General features: G+C 31.5%; 2 protein-coding genes across 2 annotated transcripts in view; one reads left to right on the plus strand and one right to left on the minus strand.

Annotated features, from left to right (window-relative positions):
* Positions 1–20,682, minus strand: part of LOC140448105 (uncharacterized) — a 652,893-nt gene that overhangs the window by 607,324 nt on the left and 24,887 nt on the right. The gene's annotated exons all lie outside the window — the stretch shown is intronic.
* On the plus strand, positions 6,471–19,638 carry LOC140448104 (glucose dehydrogenase [FAD, quinone]-like). The gene is made up of 3 exons (XM_072541172.1): positions 6,471–6,709; positions 8,464–8,679; positions 18,128–19,638. Exons 1-3 carry the CDS (start codon positions 6,538–6,540, stop codon positions 19,591–19,593), a joined length of 1,854 nt encoding a protein of 617 aa, XP_072397273.1. The 5' UTR covers positions 6,471–6,537; the 3' UTR covers positions 19,594–19,638.

The raw sequence follows: 20,682 nt of genomic DNA on the forward strand, positions 1-20,682 counted from the left end.
AACCCTCCTTTTTAGAAATCTGCCCCTAGGGGGAATAATCTATTCATGTGGTAAAGGGGGCATATATGGAGTAGATCCATGAACCACTTATTTAACGCAATCTATGTTTTTTTAATTGGCATAGAGCCAGTCACAACATACTAATATTTTCTAAATAATAAAAGAAAGATTGTCTAACATAATATAAAACTATAACATAAATTTCTAATTTAAGCAGAATTACAAATTTTAAGCATTAAAATAATTATTATGAATAAGACAGGGATAAAATATGGATGCTTGTTTCCCGGCTACGGACCCATTAAGACATTGTTTTTTAAGACAAATTAGACTAGGTTACGGACATAGGGGAACGACAAGGAAAACTTTCAGATCTTCTGAGGATAAAAATCAATTGAATAGGGCTACTCGATTGCTTAAACGAGAGCTAAAGAAATAAAAATATCAAGGTATAAATGAATTTCTTATCTTACTGTGATGGATGATACAAATTACTCTATTTGGAAACTCTCTAAGAAACTGAAACATCAGATTAAGAATGATGGTCCCATTAGAAAAAAAAAAGATGGTGATTGGGACAAGACCTATGGCGATAAAGCAGAAGCATTCGCTAATCATCTTAGCCAAATTTTTCAACCTTACTTCAGAACTATCTTAGTCGAAGAAGAAGAAGAATTCACTAAAACTTAGATGCACGCTACCGGACGTTATCTTCTACAGAACGTATCAAAACGAATGAAAAGATTTAGTTGAAAATTTCAATGTTAAAAAAGCTCTAAAGTATGATTTAAAAGCGGAAAATATCTGCAAAAATTTACATGAAGAAGGATTTCGGTTAGTTATGTACATATTTAACGCTTTATTTGGGCTATTTACCGTTTAAATGAACAATAGCATACATTATTCTAACACAGAAACCAAATAAATATCTACACGAACTATCATCCTATCGTCCCATTTCTTGCTTCCCATTATCTTTGAGATATTTGAAAGGATTATTCTTCAAAGAATGAATTAAATAATCGACAGACAAAAGTTGGTACCGGTTTATCAATAATTTGGATTCGGACAACATTATGGAACAATTGCGCAGGTAGATAGGGTTACCAAAGTAGCACGGGATGCAATTGAAAAAAAAATGAATACTGAACTGCAGCATTTTGGATGTATCTCAAGAATTTGATAAAATATGGAATAATGGGCTGCTATTTAAAATTAAAACTTAGTTTTCTTATTCTCTGTATACACTTTTATCTAGATCCTATCTCAATAGTCAATACTTCCAGGTCAGATAAAACGAAGCAGTATCAAACATATCTCCAATTTCATTGGAAGTATCTCAGAATAGTATATTGGGACCAACTTTATTAGTCCACGTTAAGAAAATAACATGTATTTCTTATGGACGATAGAAGCGCAGCGATACCATGACGAACACAAGCACGATTCAGGGTTGTATTATTTGTATTTTCGTTTCCACAGACACGAATTAAAATTAATGTTTTTAACGTAATTGACCAAAAATGCCCTTTCGAAAAAAGAGACGAAAAGTAGGGAAAATGATTTTAATTAAATAAATAGTATTTACAAAAGATAATTTTATTTTATATTATTTTAACTATAGTAACGACAGTTTATTTATTTTTCGGTGAGAATACCATATGCCAATAATCATGGAAATCAGTAGAAAATATTTCTTAGCTAAATCATGCATTTTGCTGGCTATTAAAGATAAGCAATTAAACGGACCGCTTTGTATATATCTAATTACTAATTGCAACTTAAAATAATACGATGTGCGTATGTCAGCGATTTTATGTCGTTCTCTGACTACATAATGATAACAAGGCTATGCGGTTCTTTAGTAGTTATTGTGACTTTACAGTTAAATGTTAATTGAAAATGGAAATTTAAAAATTAAGCCAAGGGAATATCTTGGACATCCGTGGAAAACAAATTGTTTTAAATGTATTTAATTATCATCTAAATTTAAGAAGTGGTGAAAGTGTTAGAAGTTTAACCGATAAAATAAGTGCTATGACGGGAGTAAGTTTTAGTATTATTTCTAAAATACGCAAAAAAAAACTGCGAAAGGAGGACTAAAGCCCATATAAAACGTACCAAAAGTAGAGTGAAGACCAGAAAGTTGACTTACGATGCAGTAGTTCGTACGCAGCTAATTGCCATCGTGCATAGTTTTTTCTTTAAAAATTTACGCCGAGATTGAACAAAGTTTTTGCACTGGTTAAAAAAGACATCAGATTTAGCAAACATGCCAGGCACAACAATGTGGAGAATACTCCATGAAATGAACTTTGTTTTTTGCAAACGGGGAGTAAAGTCAAGCATGATTGAACGGCCCGATATTCTAAACTGGAGGCATCAGTATTTGCGCGAGATAAAAAAATTTCGTTCTCAAGGATACATCGTCGTTTATTTGGACGAAACTTGAGTGAATGTTGGACATAGTGTTTCCAAAGAATGAAATTGTTAAGGGGTTGTCAACAAGCCTAGAACAGCCGACTCAACTAGGTCCCAGATTCGTTATAATGCATGCGGTTGCGGGTAGCGAATTGAGCTTTGTAGAAATGCTACTTTTTGGTTTTTAGCTAAAAAAACTCAGCGGACTATCATGATGAGATGGATGATCCTATATTTGAACCATGGTTTAAGGAAAAGCTGCTTTCTAATCTTCTAGAGAAAACTGTTGTGGTGATCGATAACGCTTCGTACCATTTGAGGAGAGAAGAAGTGATTAGTCCTATAATAATTACATACCTATATCTGTCAATTAAAGAAACAAGTATTTATAATGCATTATTTTGTATTCAACTATACATATCCTTTTATTAGTGAAATTAATTAACTACAACTACATAGTGCTGAATACGGCTCTAATTAGAATTACTCCTATATGGACAATCTAATAGCAACACTTGCCTGAGAGTTTTGGCAACACTGATCTCCATAAGCTCAATGATATTTTCTTAACTTGAAACAAAGTATAGCTTGGTTCCGGTTACATCCGGTTAAAATTTACAAATTCATTTAGTTGATCTAATGAAATGATTAAAACTGTGGCGAGTTAAAGTAAATGAAGCAAATCAGCACATATAACATTTACTTTACGCAGGGAGACTGTACCATCTGTACGTATAAACAATACCATTATACTCAAAAGAAGTAATGTTAAATGCTTGAGACATTTTGACAGCCGACTAAATTTTGGAAAGCACATCTGGACAAAGCAACTGCAACTAGGATTAATATACAGAAAAATGTATTGGTTCATGAACGAAAAATCCAAATTAAGTCTACATAATAAAGTTTTACTGTATAAATGTATTTTATACTCAGTTTGGACGTACGGTATACAGATATGAGGTACATCATCTAATTCTCATTTACCGAAACTTAAGAATTACCAATGTACCGTGGTATGTGCCCACTTATGCTATATATCAAAACCTTTAGATCTAAAATATTAAAGACACCGCTGAGTTGTCTCATTCATTGACACTGCCAAAAATAAACTACTGAACCATCCAAAAACGCTTACCCAAGACATACATAAGCGACCAGGGAGAAGAAGACTAAAACGCCGTGATTCCCTCAGACTTTTCTATACTTGTAAAGTTTATCATATCATCTTATTTTTTTTATTTTTATTTATAATTTTATTCTATTAAAAAAAATTATAAGAATTAAGAACATAATTAAGAATATTTGCATTATTAAGTTTTGTCAACATTGAGTGACTCTTACAGAAATAAAAAATATAAAACTAAAACATTACAAATTTCTACTTTATTTTTCTCGTTAATTTTGAGGTTATGTTATAAATGACGTTTAATAAAAGTGGTAGAATTTTATATTATCTACAAATTATGCGTTTAAAAATTTTTGATGGAATATCAAACTTCGCCGGATATTAAAAAAAACTTTTTTACCACGTTTTAACCCACCACCCAAAGTTACCCCCAGAACTTTTCAGCTGTTTAATTTTTTTGTGTATTATATCCCCACATGCCAATTTCCATCATAAAACTTTAACTAACATTTTTTTCATCTTTTTTTTTTGCTAATTTGACTGGTATATTTAAAGGCCTCACTTCTTATAGTGACATATTTTATAGAGTAGCATATATTGGGGTGTATTCTGTAACACTTCCGTTAAATTTTAGAGGCCTCTAAAATTTTAGCGTCCGCTAAAATTATTTTTTTATTCTGTAACTTATGCATCCGTTAAAATCATAACCTAAACCGTTAAAACTCCCGCTAAAACAGAATATTTTGGAGGATGACAATACTTGTCCTCTTATTTTTAGCAGTCCGTTAAAATATCATTTGATTATTTTTGTTTGGTTAGGTTTATATGATTATTAGTTTGTTTTATATATTATAGTATAGATAAACAATTAAAAAAGGCAAATGGCTTTTTATGATATATTTGGCGAAGGTTTAGTTGATGAAATAATAAATAATAATGAAAGGTAAGTCTCAGTTTACTTTATAATCCATATGTTACACCTATAACGAAATTCAAATTTTTTATTCTTTTTGTACAGCTGAATTCAGATTACACCAAAGAATAATCCGATATATAAGCAATCCTTTCTAGCTACCCACTTCAACATTTAGAAAACTTTTTAGATTTAATAAAAATGTTGCAAGGATCATCACTGATATGATTAGTCCATATATGCAAGAAGGGCAAAGAATATCTGCAATTCCTAAAGAACTGAAGATTTTAGCAACTTTAAACTTTAATGGTACTGGAAGCTACCAATTACCTCTGGACAAGGATACAATTTTGCTTTAAGTCAACCAAGCATGTCGTTGCATTGGTGAAGTAACAGAAATAATTTATTTATTTGAGATTTTGTGGTTCGTGGAGTACATAATAAAATTTTATTAAAACGAAAATACAAATACAACGCGAACACAAATAAACTGAAATGAAAATGAAATATATTTTCAATAATAATAAAATAATTAACAGGCAGACTGTCAATTTCTTCTTCTTTATTAAGTTTTTGGCCTCCGACACTCAGTTTTTGGTCAATTTCTACCTTACAAGTAGTTTAAACCACAGAGTGGTCTGGTTTAAACACGATCAAAGTGCGATGTTGCCGTATCTGATTGAAAACCTTTTAGAGGATTCCTCTAAAAAATATATTTTAGCGGTCCTCTATAATATTGCTTTACAGAATGTCAATGTTACCTAAAACTTTAAGAGGACCGTTAAAAGTTAAATTTTAGAGGCCTCTTAAATTTAACGGAAATGTTACAGAATACACCCCATTCAGGGACACATGCAAAATTGTTCGATTTAACGTGATCGTTGTCACGATCACGTTAGATCTTTCGGAAAACAAAACACAGTAAATTTCTTCCTGTAGAGTAATATATACACTCATCAGACACATTGTTAACTCAGTGTTGAAATTTATGGATTGTTTGTTAGTTTCCAAATTTAAACTTAATTTGACAGATGGATTAAGGGACAAAGATGTAAATGTGTCTTCTAAATAAAGATCACCAATACCATGCTTATATGTCTCTATTGAAAACAATCTTGCAAATTGTTTTTATTACTTAATATTTAAAGTAATTCAACGTGTTAATTAAAAAAGTCATTTCTATCTTTTACTTTGAACATCTTTAAAACAGTAGGCTTAATACAACTTAAAAATAATGTTTCCTTTTATAGGATTATAACTTTATTAAAAAATGAAAAAAAAATACAAAAAATGCTAAAACCTTGAAAACGATTGGTAAGTTTATCAATATTTTCCAAATTAAAATGTAAGTAAAATATAATTAAATACTCAATCCAACCTATCCTTTAACTACTGATGTCCTGTCCAAGATGCCAAATTCAAGATATACCTTACATAGCTTAATAGATGGAACAAGAAAAATCTACGTCATTAATGACATATAGAATTATTTTAGAATATCCACTATAAATTGTGCAAAATAGTTGAAGGGAATATGGTTATTTCCAGAATCTCTGTGAGGAGAATTCCCTTCTATAATTGAAATGAAAATACATACATGAGCTGGCCATGTAACCTAAGAGGCGGAGGCCATAAAACGAAAGAAGAAGAAGAACTTACAGAATACAAAAATAATTTTAGTGGACGTTAAAATTTTAACGGCCTCTAAAATTTAACGGAAGTGTTACAGAATACACCCCTATGCCTTATAATCGTTAGAATATAAACAATCATAAAACATGTTTATTCAATTTTTAAATGCATTTTTAACATAATTTAGATAGCAGGCACCACTGTCTAATCGGAACAGTTTTTTCTTTCAAAATGTTTTAGTTAATGCAAAATATATTCGTTTTTTTAATTCAATGCCATCGTATTAAAATATGTATATTCATTGATACCGCTGTTTATTTGTATATTTATGATACTTCATTTTAATTATATTCCTCGGTAGATTTTCTATGCGTTCGTGATAAGCAAAAGGGTATATATTTCGTTTTTTACTAAATACTTATTTTTTAGAGAACATTTAATCATGTCTACATTAACGAGATTATTAGCCTTTTCGTTTTGCCTTGCACGCATTAACTCGCTCGATTTAGATGAACTTTACACAATTGTTTCAAATAAGCTAGAACAAATTGAAAATTATCAAGTACCTACAAATAATGAAGAACTCTTTAGGGTCAATGATTCGAAAATATATGGTAAGTTTAATGTTTATTTTCTTAAACTTTGTTCTTATAGTGGCTTTGCTGATAACAAATATGTGCTTCATACAGAAACAGCGTTTGTTCATGTATCGACCTTTATCGACTCAATATTGGACAATTGACAAAAAAGTTGTATTTTTCTTGATAGGTAATCACGAAATCATTTCAACACTATGACCCTATGCCTAAAGTTTCCACAGATAATAAGAGCATGTGATCAGTTCTTCAAGTTCATCTATCACATAGGCCCAATTCGAGCCCTTGCCGCCCTATCCGTTAAGGCTCTCAAGGCTCTCTATCCATTATTATATTTACTATTCTGTTCCACGATCGACTGCTAAGACGATTTCTGGTGTCCTTATCGACATTATCGACATTCTCCCATCTCTCCCTCGGACTTTCAGTAGGACTCTTCCCCTGCTGTAGTCCGACATACTGAGATAAAGTAATTCTTTTGCCTGAAACTAGTTAACTATTGCTTAAACGTTTCTGCAAATTTACCATTTTCAATAAGCACTTTATTTTATTTTATAAAAATTACAATTTACAATTAAATTTCATGTTTACAATTTCTAAAAGTTTAACATGGATAAAAAATTGGTATCTGACATTGACAGATGACATCTGGCAGGATGAAGACTTCATATATTTATTGACATCCAAAAGTACATAAAAACAACATTTCTCTTCGCCCAATTATTAGTAATATTGGAAGTCCAACATACAACCTTTCCCAATATTTTGCAGATATTTTTGGGAAATGCAATTGCTAAAAGCAACTATCATATACAGGATTCATTGGATTTTCACAATTTTATTTCAAAAGAGTCAGTACCAATTAATTATAAACTTATATTAATTAAAGTTGACAAATTTGTCCCATTGAAAATGGCAAAAATGGCCGAAACGTTTAAGCAACAGTTAAATAGTTTTATTTACAACAAACCGACAAACCCAGGAAATAAAAAGTTTCTATTTAAATCTTCACGGTCAGGAAATATCAAACTGGTCTGATTCGCCACTTGCTGTTCTTATTTATGAGGCCTAATATTCATCTCAGTACCTTTCTTTCAAAGATGTCTATGCGGTTTACAGATTTTTGAGTCAGCACCCAAGTTTCACATCCATAGCTCACTATCGGTAGGACTATGGTCTTGTAAATTCGTATTTTAGTTCTTTAATGTAAATCTTGTGATTTAAATATCGGGCTCATAGCAAAGTAAGCAGTATTGGCTAGGGTGATTTTTCTGCTAAGCTTTGCATCCTTTTTGTTGACTGCTAAATAGATAAAGCCAGCTTTTTCTGTCAAAAATGTCAACTGTCAGTCAACGTCGTGTTGCTCTCTCCTATCGATAACCAACGATCCATAACTAGCGTAGCCACCATAACTATCTCTTCGTACAAAAGTTAGATGGCGATTTGTGAAAAATCTGGTACTTGATTGGGAAAATCTGGTAGTAGATTGGGAATAAACACAGCAAACGAGTTCTAAAACATTTTTTACTTCTTAGTTATTGATTAATTTTTTTTAAATTGTAATACTGCATTATCATCAAAAAGAGTTTTAATGCATTCCAACCAACGAATTAACTGTTGTTCAATGTTTGAAAAAAGGGAAGATGGGTCCATCTGCTTTTCTAGTATTTGATTGCAGTTATTTATTTTATTTGGCAATATTCTTACGAGTTTATTGCTCTATTATTACCACACTAAACTTAATAAACTTTTGTATCAAAACCTATTTTTAGATGCTGGATCATATGATTTTATAATTGTTGGCGCTGGAGCGGCAGGTTCCGTTCTGGCAAACAGACTGTCTGAAATTTCTTCATGGAAAATTTTGTTATTAGAAGCTGGTGGAAAAACTAACAATTTTAGCGACATTCCTATATTTAGCGATAATTTAAGAAAATCTGAGATGAACTGGGGATATTATACATCTCCACAAACACGATCCTGTCAAGGTATTTAACAACTTTTTTGGTTTAAGGAATTTTTGAATGGATAATTTATAACTATTTTTTAAGACCAAGTATACCTTCTTCTTCTGTTTATATTATTATGCCCTTTTATTATTTAAAGAAAAGTCATATAATCATCTATTTTTTTTAATTAGTCTGTTGGTTCATTCCATAGTCATTCCATAATTCATCATCCAATCGGTTTTGTAATAAATTCCCATGTTTTGCATTTTTAAATATTTTATTTTATAAGTTTTCTTGTTTTTCTTCGTACCTATATCACTATTTTACTTTACCATTTGTCTGACGAATGATTATTATCTTTTTTAAATATTGCGTAATATAATTACGTACTTAGTTTGTATTTTTAAGCTAAACTGATTATTGATAACAATTATTAAAATTAATGTAGATTTATATTTTAATCATTAACTCATTAAAATAAAAGGTATTTAGTACAGTGACTAAACAATTTCCGCTAGGCTTTCTTTAAAACTGCATCGATTGACTTGAAATTTTGACAGGAGTTGTAAAACATACCACCTAAAAAAAGTTATTGCAGTTGTAAAATAACCCAACTTAAATATAGTGCCAAGGTGTGCTTTTATCGGTGAATGACACACCTTCTGAGTAATCTCACAAGGTAATAGATAACAAAATTCTATGCCAAAAATGTTATACAAAGTTTTTTTTGTTTTACTTAATACCCATCACTAGTTGGTCGTAATTGAAAATGTCCAAAGGAAGCATATTTTTAACTGTTTTTCGCGATTAACTAAAAAACCTAATATTATATGGAAACAACAATGTAACTACTATGTACTGTAATTACTAAGTAAAAATATTGCAAGAAGGATACAAAGGTTGGTTTAGAAACAAACATCACCAAAACCAAAGAAATGCGATTTGACACCAGAAACAATCAACCTATTGTAAATTTTGATCAATAACTAGGATATTGAGAGAGTAGTGGAAAATTGTATACCTGCGTACATAGTTAAATGTAAACGTACTACACAGCTTGATGTTTGGGAAAGCATTAATAAGGCTCGTAAAACCTACAATGTGCTTAATAATATATGGAAATCCAGGATTACGCAACACAAAATTAAAAATCTTCAACATAAATGTAAAAGCTGTATTACTATATGGCTGTGAAATTTATATAGCACACATAGTACTCCAATTATAAATTTTCATGAATAATTATCAATAGAGTGTTACAAAAAGTTGGTAGAGACCGACCTACCAACTGTTCAAAGAGACACCGATCTCAGAATTCGTTAAACTTCAGAGACTTCGCTGGACTGGTCATGTCGTAAGAACTGAGACAGAGAGATTACCGAAAAGAGCCCTAGATAGTAAAATGCAGGGCGCAAGACCAAAAGGAAGGCCACAGAAAAGATGGGAGGATGAAGTGGCAGCGGACGCGCAAAATTTGCTAGACGTGAGAACCGGGAGAAGATCGGCGCGAAACCGACAAGGTTGGAGGCATAGTTTGGTAGTTTGGAGGAGGCCAAGGCCCGATTTGGGCTGTAGCGCCATTGGAGAGAGAGAGAGAGAGAGGGAGAGAGAGAAAGAGAGAGAGAGAGATACAAAGTTCTTCGTATATTTTGGCTTATCGAATCTCGAATAAAACTTTATGGAACCAAACCAATCAAGAAAATGTTATAAAGCAAATAAGGACAAGAAAATGGAGATTGTAGGGCTACGCACAAATGACATTACCAGAACAGCGTTGGATTGAAATCCTCACAACCGAGAGAAAGAAGGTAGAATTAAAAAACTAGGAAAAGGGGAGTTCGTTCGAGCCACTTCATGAGAGCCCTATGTTCCTTTTAGGAAACGTAATATATATACGTTCTCGGAACTGTAATATATATATATACATATATATATATATATATATATATATATATATATATATATATATATATATATATATATATATATATATATATTATTGTGATATTTAAAGTCTTGGTGCGCCAAGCAATAATTAGCTAATTAATTTTTTTGATTAATTAAAATTATTTAAATGATATGATTTTGACTCTATCACAATTTTTAATTCTTTTATCTCAGGGTTAAATTCGTGCTTCAATATCTATGCTATTACATGTGAAATGTAAGGTCCAGAGAATACCGGAATAATAAAAAACACATGATCTAACACTATATATTGAAATAAAAATAATGAAATAATTCACACCCAAAAGTTTTCAATAAACAAATCTCATATAATGATTCTCAAAAATTTTGTTCTACGTACGTGAACAATCAAAATTAATGGTACAAACAATATTAACTGAAATCTCAAAATCCCGAACTATTCTAACTCTCCTAATCAAAATATTTATATCCTTTCTAAATTAAGTGTAAAAATTGTGTTATCAATAAAAGAAAAAAACTGCAGAAAACAAAAATATCTCTCTCTGATGATGAGTGGTCCAAATCCTTGTTCCTTGTAGACTATATTATCTCCTCTCAACCGCTCCCTATGTAATCAGCAATCTTACAACAGATTGTTGCAAGTATATCGTCCTTAATGATCTCCTTCAAAAGCACAAATCATTCAAATTATGATAGCCTTTCTCCTCTCGATAAACTGAATCTCTCGTTGGCCCGAGTGAAAAATGACTCTTGGATTATCTTCTCTTTACGATAAACTGAATCTCTCGTTGGCCTGAACAGTGACTCTTGGAATATAAGTAGAAAAATATGACTTACAATATTTTGCTGCTTCAGCTTCTGTCAGATACACTAACTCCACAAACACTCACTAACATCCAACACTACTGCTTGCTACATCTCGGGAACAGCCAGAGAACAATCACTGTTCGTCTTACAGACTTGGAAACCAACTGATTCTCCTTTCTCTCTCCTCAATCTAGCTAAACTTTTTCCTACATACTTATCCCACCTTTTTCAATCTCCGCCAATCAAAACTCGTCACAATTCCCCCATTTTTTCATTTCGATAACAAACAAATTTTTACCTATAATTATAAAATTTCCTAAAACTTATTTACAAATAATATTTTCTATAATTCTTAAAAACTAACAAAAACCTCTTTCTAAAATCTCTTCTATTTGTCTCTAATCACTGCATTAATGTATTTTGGAAAACCCGTTTCAATTGTTTTTGGATTTCACTTAAAATTATGCGGGTCACTCAAGTATAACAAAGAAATAATTTATGTATAGCTTACACTTTGTTTAGTACAGGTAATCCAAGAATTTAATAACTTTCCTTCTTCGAAATGTTTGTTGGATATTATCCTACTTATCTGAATTATTTTAATGTTTTTGAACTTTGAAATATTTTTAAACAAACCAATATTTTTCTCGATTTTACATATCATAACAATATATATATATATATATATATATATATATATATATATATATATATATATATATATATATATATATATATATATATATATATATGTATATATATATATATATATATATATTATATATTAATCCTACAACTAAGATTAATACTATTACTGGAATTAATGTTAAACTCAACAGATTTCCAAGTTGCACCGCCTCGATTATCACTGCGCCGAGCTTTCGACATCCTCTCTGATGTCTTTTTTAGGTCTTGCGAGGTTTCGGTCTCACGAGCCCCCAAACAATTTTAAACTGATGATACATTACTGCTGTATTACTGCATTGCTGAAGAAGACATCAGAGAGAATGTCGAAATCTGGGCGCAGTGATAATCGACGGGGTACAACCCGGAAGACTGTTGAGTTTAATATTCATTCTTGTGATAGTATTAATCTCAGCTTTAGCTTTAATTGTGGAAATCTTTTTTAATCGCTGAAATCTTTCTGAACAACGTCAGACCATCTGCCTCTTCTAGTCAAAACTGACTTATGGACTTCTTAACACTACACTCGATTCTTCTATAAAAATGATTACCAGAATTAGGAATTACCAGGGATTACCAATAGGAATCTCCAAAATTGAAAGTCTTCTACAAAAAGCTTTAATCCTAGCTATTCCACTTACTAAAATATAAAAAATAAACACTAACTCTACTACAGAGAATTATTGCTAAAATTCAAACCATGCGCCGTCTTGAGGAGCCGAGAGTATAAAAGATTACAATGCCACCATAGAGAGGTCAGGGCCTTCACAAAGAAGAGCTCGATATCGGCTCCCTAGGAGCTCTACAGAGGACTTCGGTCAGTCAATTCGAAGTTTCCTCTGCGTTTCCATCTCAATTTGGTGGGTTGGTTAATTTCTCATAATTTAAACTCGGTTTGGTGGTAAAAAGGTTCCAGCAAAGGAGTCTAAGGACCAGCAGGGAGCAGAGCCCCGTGAAGGAGGTTGCCAGAGTGTAGGAGACCCTACATGGGAGCCGGAGTAAGGCTAGGCTTGACTGTCATGACTTGAAAAATGCACTCTTTTCATAAACTTTATTTCGTATCTATATGTGCATTTCCAAGTCCGTCGGCCAATCATAAATAGAATAGGAGGTAGAAAAGCAGGGCAATGCGCATCGACGTGCTTATTGGTCCACTGACTAAGGCACGCGATGACACCGACACCCTCTCTAATCTAAACAGAATATAACTTACTTTTGGCAGCTGTCAGACTGAAAATTAACCTGTTGAAACAACAACAATGGAGCCAGGTTACCGCGAGTCTGGACTACCAAGATGGAGGTAAATTTTGGAACAAATTTAAAATCCTAACTAAACAGAAAAATTATGATTTATACCTCAAAGACAATAATCAAATAACCAATAGTCTGCTAGACAAGGTTGAAATATTCAAAGATAACCTATAAGCCCCATTCATTACCCCTGAAAACCCCAACTTTAGACAGTGATTCCGTATAAAAACCGTGCAAAACATCTGGACGTCATAACGTCTTCTGGAAAGGGTATCTGGGAGGAGTCCCATAAACAGATCAGATCAGTAAAATTGATGACGCAATATTGGAGTGACACAAGATAAAAACATAGAAATATAATCAGGGATAAAGGCAAAAAAAAACGATGATGAATTCCTTGTGAAGGATTGACTAACCAACCAAAAAAGAAAGGAATATTCGAAGGCTCTAGCACGTTTTACTTTTTTAGATATCTTGTTATAATAATGATATATGCTAATTACGTTATTTGGTATTATACTAAACTATCTAAACTAGTTATCTTTTGTTTTATTTTAATAGAAAATTTAAAATATTGCTTTCTTATTACTTGTTTTCTAAGATATTAGAGACAGCTTGCTTATGAGTTATTTAATATTAAATCAAGTGAAACAAAAGCTTGTTTAAGGAATAAATGTTTCAAGTTTTTTTTTAATAGGTTTCACCTTGTTGTTTAAAACAATTATATGATACAAACAACTAATTAGTTTAAGGTAGTGGATAACTAGAAATAGATAACTAATTTATGTTTCAATAATGTCCTTGAATGTTTTTATTTAATTATTTTTTTAATATTCAAATATTTTTATATTTTGAATAGAAAATCTATTATGTTTCCAAAACGTATTTAAAAAAGTTCGTTGTATCGAAGAAATTATCATACAGATTATTTAAGAATTTTAAAAGAGTACTCAGAAGACATTGTCTACATTTTTTTATGATTAACTTATTCCGGCGGTGACCTACGTACTGCCCTAGAATTAAATAATGTGTCAATGTTCATTACCTACAAATTAACAGACAACCAAAAAATAATACTCAAAAAGCTTTCTGTATGAAAAAAGTTTAATTAATTTAATGCTTTCTGATTAACAGTATTTCTGGTCTATTTGTAATGTGCGTAAAAATTCATCTATGGATTTTGACGCGCAGAAAGCGACTTATAATTATCCATGTGAAAAATTGCCGATTAGCTTACATCATCTTCATATGCAATACATCTTCTCCTTTGATCATCTTCCTTTAATGATCGTTGCCCCATTGACATTATTCATTAGCTTAAAGTATAAAAGTTCCCTGTGGTTAGCTGTATACCATAGTATACAGCAATCAGTATGCCAGTGCGGTCTTTATCGGTTAGGCGATAGGTCACTCCCCTCTGTAGATCTTCGTCAATCAATTCGGACATTGTGTCAAGGCTTTTCTATAGTGGATAGTCAAATTTTCTTGCTGGCTGCATCTGCGACGGTTTACGCTCAACGCATTTACTTTTATTTTCTAGCAGACCGTATTGAACATACTGAGACCAATTTTTGAATTTTTTTAGGCAAACACTTTAAATTATTAATTGGCATGCTGCTATACGGTTTCTATTTGGTTTGGTATCTATTCGGGTCTCATTCAGTTTTTATTCGATTAGGTTCTTTTTCGGTTCTTCTTTGGATTCGGTTTTTTCTAGATGTCCGTGATCTTTAAAAAAGTCTCTTGATCTCAGATCGTTTGCGGTTCCTTTAAAATCTAAGCCGACCTTTTTGGCCTCGTGCTGTAATTCCTCTTTGGACAGGCGGTAGGTATATCCACGACGTACCTATCGTGGCACCCGCTACTAAGTCTTTATCTGTCATTGTTGGACGAAGCGGCATTTTTATTTTTTCTTCGGCGTCAATTTGTGACTGGTAGCTATTTTAGACAGACTCAGTAAAACACAGGTTACATTTAAATAAATATATATTTGAATTAAATAACAAAATATAATTATATGCTAGATATGTACAATAAAATTTTAAAATGTCAATCTTGACGACGTCGGTATCGATGGCGCTATGACCCACTGTTTATACCTGCGAGAAATAAATACCGTTAATTTCATAAAAATAGAAACAAAATGTTAATATACACACACGGTGAAGAGAAGGAATGATCTGGGTTAGAGGTGGATCGATCAACACTCGATCGGGCAAGGAGCGAAAAGTGACTAATGAACACTTAGTCACGAAAAAGGTACGTCTGAGATCAACAATCCAAGACTAGTTCGAAGCTGCCATTAGATCAACACTCTAGCAGAAGCGGTTGGCCTTCGGTCAACACCCTGGGACCAGCGGAATTGTTCCCAGATCAACACTCTTTTCCCATCGTTGGTGATGAAATCATTATAATGTTGAAAATAAATACCTCGAAATACATGTTTGAAGTAAAATTTTCCGTTAAATACGATTTCAGTGTTAAAATTAGCCTAACTAATAAAGAAAATTCGGAAAATTTAAAAAACTGTACTTAAAAAAAATTATGCCTTTATATATTATAAGAATTTGCTAAATAATATGATGTTGATAAACTGCTCATAATTCTTGTTATTTTTGCTTGAAAAATAAGAATTATTAATTAAATAACACATTCACGGGCTCACTGTTCCACCGCTCGTGACTTTAGTTCGGTCGCTTCTTTAGTCATCTTAGAAATATTATTGAAGTTATACTTCTATACGCGCATTCGACGTTGGAAATTGAGCCAGCTTATTATTTAATTTAATATTTAGAACCAGAAGTCGTTAGTTCGATCCCATTGAGGGAATACATTTTTTTAATTATTATGTTCTGATTTTTGTCACTTTGGTTTTAAAAATCAAAGAATGGAAAAATCATAATATCTTTTTTAATATTGTTTCGATAATTTTATACAATATTTAATTTTCTAAACTATTTTATTTATCATTGAATATTTAGTACATATGCGTAGATATGAAAGAGACAAATATAATGATTGTCATTTTAAATTTCTTTTATGTATATGTTTATATATATGTATGGAGATAAATCTCAAAAAAGGTTGATTTCATTTTTAAATTCAGATTTTTGGCATATATATGATACTAGTGACGTTATCCATCTGGTAAGAAAGAGTTATTCTTTCACTGAGAGTTAATTTAATAAGATTTTCACAATTTAGTGGGGATTTTAAAACGGTGCCACAAAGAATCAAAAAATCCAGGGACCTAATGATTTATAAAAGTGCTTTCAAATAATATATTAATTTCTCCATGATCCCATTAAAAAGTATCTTACAAAATGGCGCCAAGACGCTATTAATAAAACTGAGGCTTAGTTCAGTTACCTAAAAATTTAGTAATTCAAGTTTTAAGGTTCAGAAAAGGGTTGTTTTTGTTTTTTCTTTTTTTTTTTCCACGTTATCATATTGAATAAACTCATTCATTTTCGCTTGAATATATGTTGAATATATTGTAATTATCTCCACAATTTATAAGAACAAACTATATACTAAAATTTTTAACCGTTTTAATATTTATTATTAAGGACTCAATTGTCTGTCTATTTTTCTGCCTTTATGTGCTATAACTATAAAGGAACAATCCTAAAAACTTGATACTTGATACATAGATTGGTCCAAGGTCGAACCCTATTGAATTTCTTCTTCATATTCTTATTCTTTATAAGCAATTCTGCTTGTTCATTGGCGAATTAATACATCTATGGAAGGTTGTCAATCCGTCTTTTGCCCGGCCGTTCGATACTTCTGGTGACTTACCTCTTGCTATTTTGACGACACGGGTCTCCCCCATTCTGCTTATGAGTTTATTCCATTTTAATTTTTTTTGTTTATTGTCTGTTCGCTTATACACTGTACGGTACATTATCTTCTAATATCTTCGCTTCTGTTTCGATCTCTCAGCGTATTTCCTGTAACTCTTCTCAGTACTCTCACTGTCATCTCTGCTTTCCAGTAGCCGTTGTGTTGTGGCTGTGTCGGGTCTTGTTTCTGAGAAATATGTCATTATTGGTCTTACATTGACTTTATAAGTTCTTGACTTCATCTTAGTATTAATGTGTCTGTTTCTTCATATAGTGTTATTAATTCATCCTGTTAGTCTATTTGCTTTTTGTACTTGATTTCTCACTTCTTTGTCCAGGACTCCATAGCTGCACAATGTAGCTGCACATTGGTAATAATGGTATTTTATTTCCATTACTTTTCATCAAAATATTGATTCAATCCTTCATTTACTATACTCCTATTACAGGTTAAATGTTGTTTATATACAGCAAACGATGCACCATATACCTATGTACCTATTATGTTTCTCTTTCTGCTCTCTCTTACCTATAGCATTACATATATAATGATTGTGCAGATTGGCTCATATATAAATTTGTAACGGCGAACGCTTGTATAGAAGTATAACTTCTACCGGCAGTCCCACTGGACTGCGATACCCGTTTTTTGTGCCCCTTAGTATAATAATTATAGGTTAGTTGCTAGCTCAATTTTTCAAATTCCTACATTACACTACATTTTTGCTATACTTTGGCTGTTACAACTAAAGGTTAAAGTATTTTGAAAATTGAATTACCCATATAGATCGCTATTTTGTACATAGAAGGTTTTATAATATAGAATACATCGGTAAAATTTAAGCCAAATCGAGAGGGGTTGCGTGACACAACTTTGCATAGTTTGCAAAGTTGTGTAATCGTTTAGATTATTTTTTAATCTGTTGCTGTTTTAAATAGTAATCTAGTGTTACAATATTTTTAATTTTCAGGCATGCGAAACAATCAGTGTATGTACCCTCGAGGAAAAGTTATAGGGGGAACAACTACCATCAATGGAGCAGTTTATGCTAGAGGCGCTCATTCCGATTACGATAACTGGGAAGAAATGGGTATTCGAGGATGGTCATTTAAACATGTCCTTCCTTATTTTAAAAAATCGGAAAATTGTTCCCTTAAATCGTATGATAAATATTATCATGGAACGACTGGACCCTTATCTGTTAATCAAACGAGTCCTCCTTCTATTATAGCAAATGCGTTTGTCAATGCTAATCGAGAAAAAGGTTTGACTTTGGTTGATTATAATGGAAAGCAGCAGATAGGTGTGTCTAAAATACAATTCAATATTAAACATAACAAACATCATAATGCTGAACACGCCTTTTTAGACTACGTTAAATCTAGAACAAATTTAAAAATAATGCTTAATGCCGCTGTTAATAAAATATTACTTAAAAGTCATAAAGCAACTGGAGTAACTTTTATTAAAGATGGAGCGATCCATACTGCTAAGGCCAAAAAAGAAGTTATTTTATCTGCTGGAGCAATAAATAGTCCACAACTCTTACTTATCTCTGGTGTAGGTCCAAGAGAGGAATTAAAAAAATTAGATATTCCAGTAGTTTCTCATTTATCTGCTGTTGGAAAAAATCTGCAAGATCATCCTCTTTTCTTTAATTTATATTTTAGAACAAATCTGACTGCGCTAAATCGATCATTAGAAGAAAACTTGGCACTGTATCTAAAAGATGAAACTCCTTTTACTAACGGTGCTGGATTGGAACATCTTGCCTTTATTAACACTAATACTATAACTAAAGGAGTAGCTGACATAGAATATCTAACTTTTGCTCCGCCCTTTAGTGTACCATCCAATCCTGTTGATGCGTTAAACTTAAAGGATAACTATGCAAATGCTTATAAAACTTATAATACATTAACTGATATTTCAGTTATTATGTCACTAATGAAACCAAAATCAAGAGGTCAGGTAACCTTACAAAGCAACAATATTTCTGACTTCCCTGTTATCGATTTAAACTTTTTTTCCGATCCTAACGGAGAAGATATTGAAACAATGTATAAAGGTATTCAATATATTTTAAGCCTTACAAAAACAGAAGCTTTTAAAAGCATTAATGCTACTTTTATAAGTGAACAACCAAGTTGCGATCAATTTAAGGGACAAGAAAGAGAATATTGGTACTGCGCTTTGAAATATATGACTGCAACTGAATACCATCCTTCATGCACTACAAGAATGGGAATTTCTAGGAGGAACTCCGTCGTAAATAAGGACTGCGTTGTTCATACTTTTACAAATCTAAGGGTGGTAGATGCAGGTGTTATGCCAGAGATAATAAGAGGTCACCTTACGGCTGCTGTTTATATGATCGCAGAGAAAATATCGGACGAAATTAAACGCAAGTATGGCAAATATAAAGTTTTTAATTAAAATTTTATTGTGTATGTAAATAAATTTAAAAATAAAACCAAATTATTTGTAAAATTTTAATTATTATAATATATATATATATATATATATATATATATATATATATATATATATATATATATATATATATATATATAAATATACTGTATATAACGACGCTAAGAATACAATTCTTTGGTAGGTAACTTTCGGGAAAGCGTCAAGTCAAGGATCGGCTAGAGATGGTATAAGCCAGTTTGGTGTAGATTGTATTTTTAGCCACACACAAAACTATTGTATTTTTGTCCACCCTGTACCAATTTGAATCAACATGTGATACATTTTTGGAATCAGCTCAGCTAGAGTAATCCGAAAATTGAGACAAAATGGGGATGTTCCATTAAAAAAAAAATGACGGCAACGTCATTACTCGAAAGTAATTCACCCTGTATATTAGAACATTATTTGAAAATACGGTAAATTAAAATCAAAAATCGAAGTGTTTCAGGAATATTTCTTAAAATGCTGTTTAGCTAAAAAAGAATTTGTTCCATACTTTACGGACACACTGTATAAAAAAGCTTTTATAACTTTTTTAAATAAATATTATTAATCTGAAAAATTTATTATATAAAAAACATCTGATAATAAAATTCTTATATTTTTATACGTAAAATTTTTAACTTTCATATTAACCTCTCCATTATACTCGTAGGTTTGAAGTATTGAAATAATATAGTCAATCCCATGGAAAAGCAACATATATATTACATATAATAAATTTTCTAGTAGTATCTGACCTACATCGAGACACTCAATGATATAGGAGATATATTTTATGACAGCATAAAAGAAACACATAAAAAATCAAATCAGCTTTTATGACAGGTAAAATGTCCAGACGAAATAACTGAATACGTTATGGAATTAACTGAATTATTGATAGGAAAGCATACATTAAGGATGATAATGTTTTTGAAATATTTAGTTATTACGTTTAATTGTTTAATCAATAGATAACAATTATTTGCTTACGTAAATTTTCAATTGAGTATTTCTTGTCGAGGAGTCATGTTATTTGTATGATACAGTAAAAACTGAGACCTATCC

This window comes from Diabrotica undecimpunctata, chromosome 8 (assembly GCF_040954645.1).
Source record: "Diabrotica undecimpunctata isolate CICGRU chromosome 8, icDiaUnde3, whole genome shotgun sequence".
Classification (NCBI taxonomy): Eukaryota; Metazoa; Arthropoda; class Insecta; order Coleoptera; family Chrysomelidae; genus Diabrotica; species Diabrotica undecimpunctata.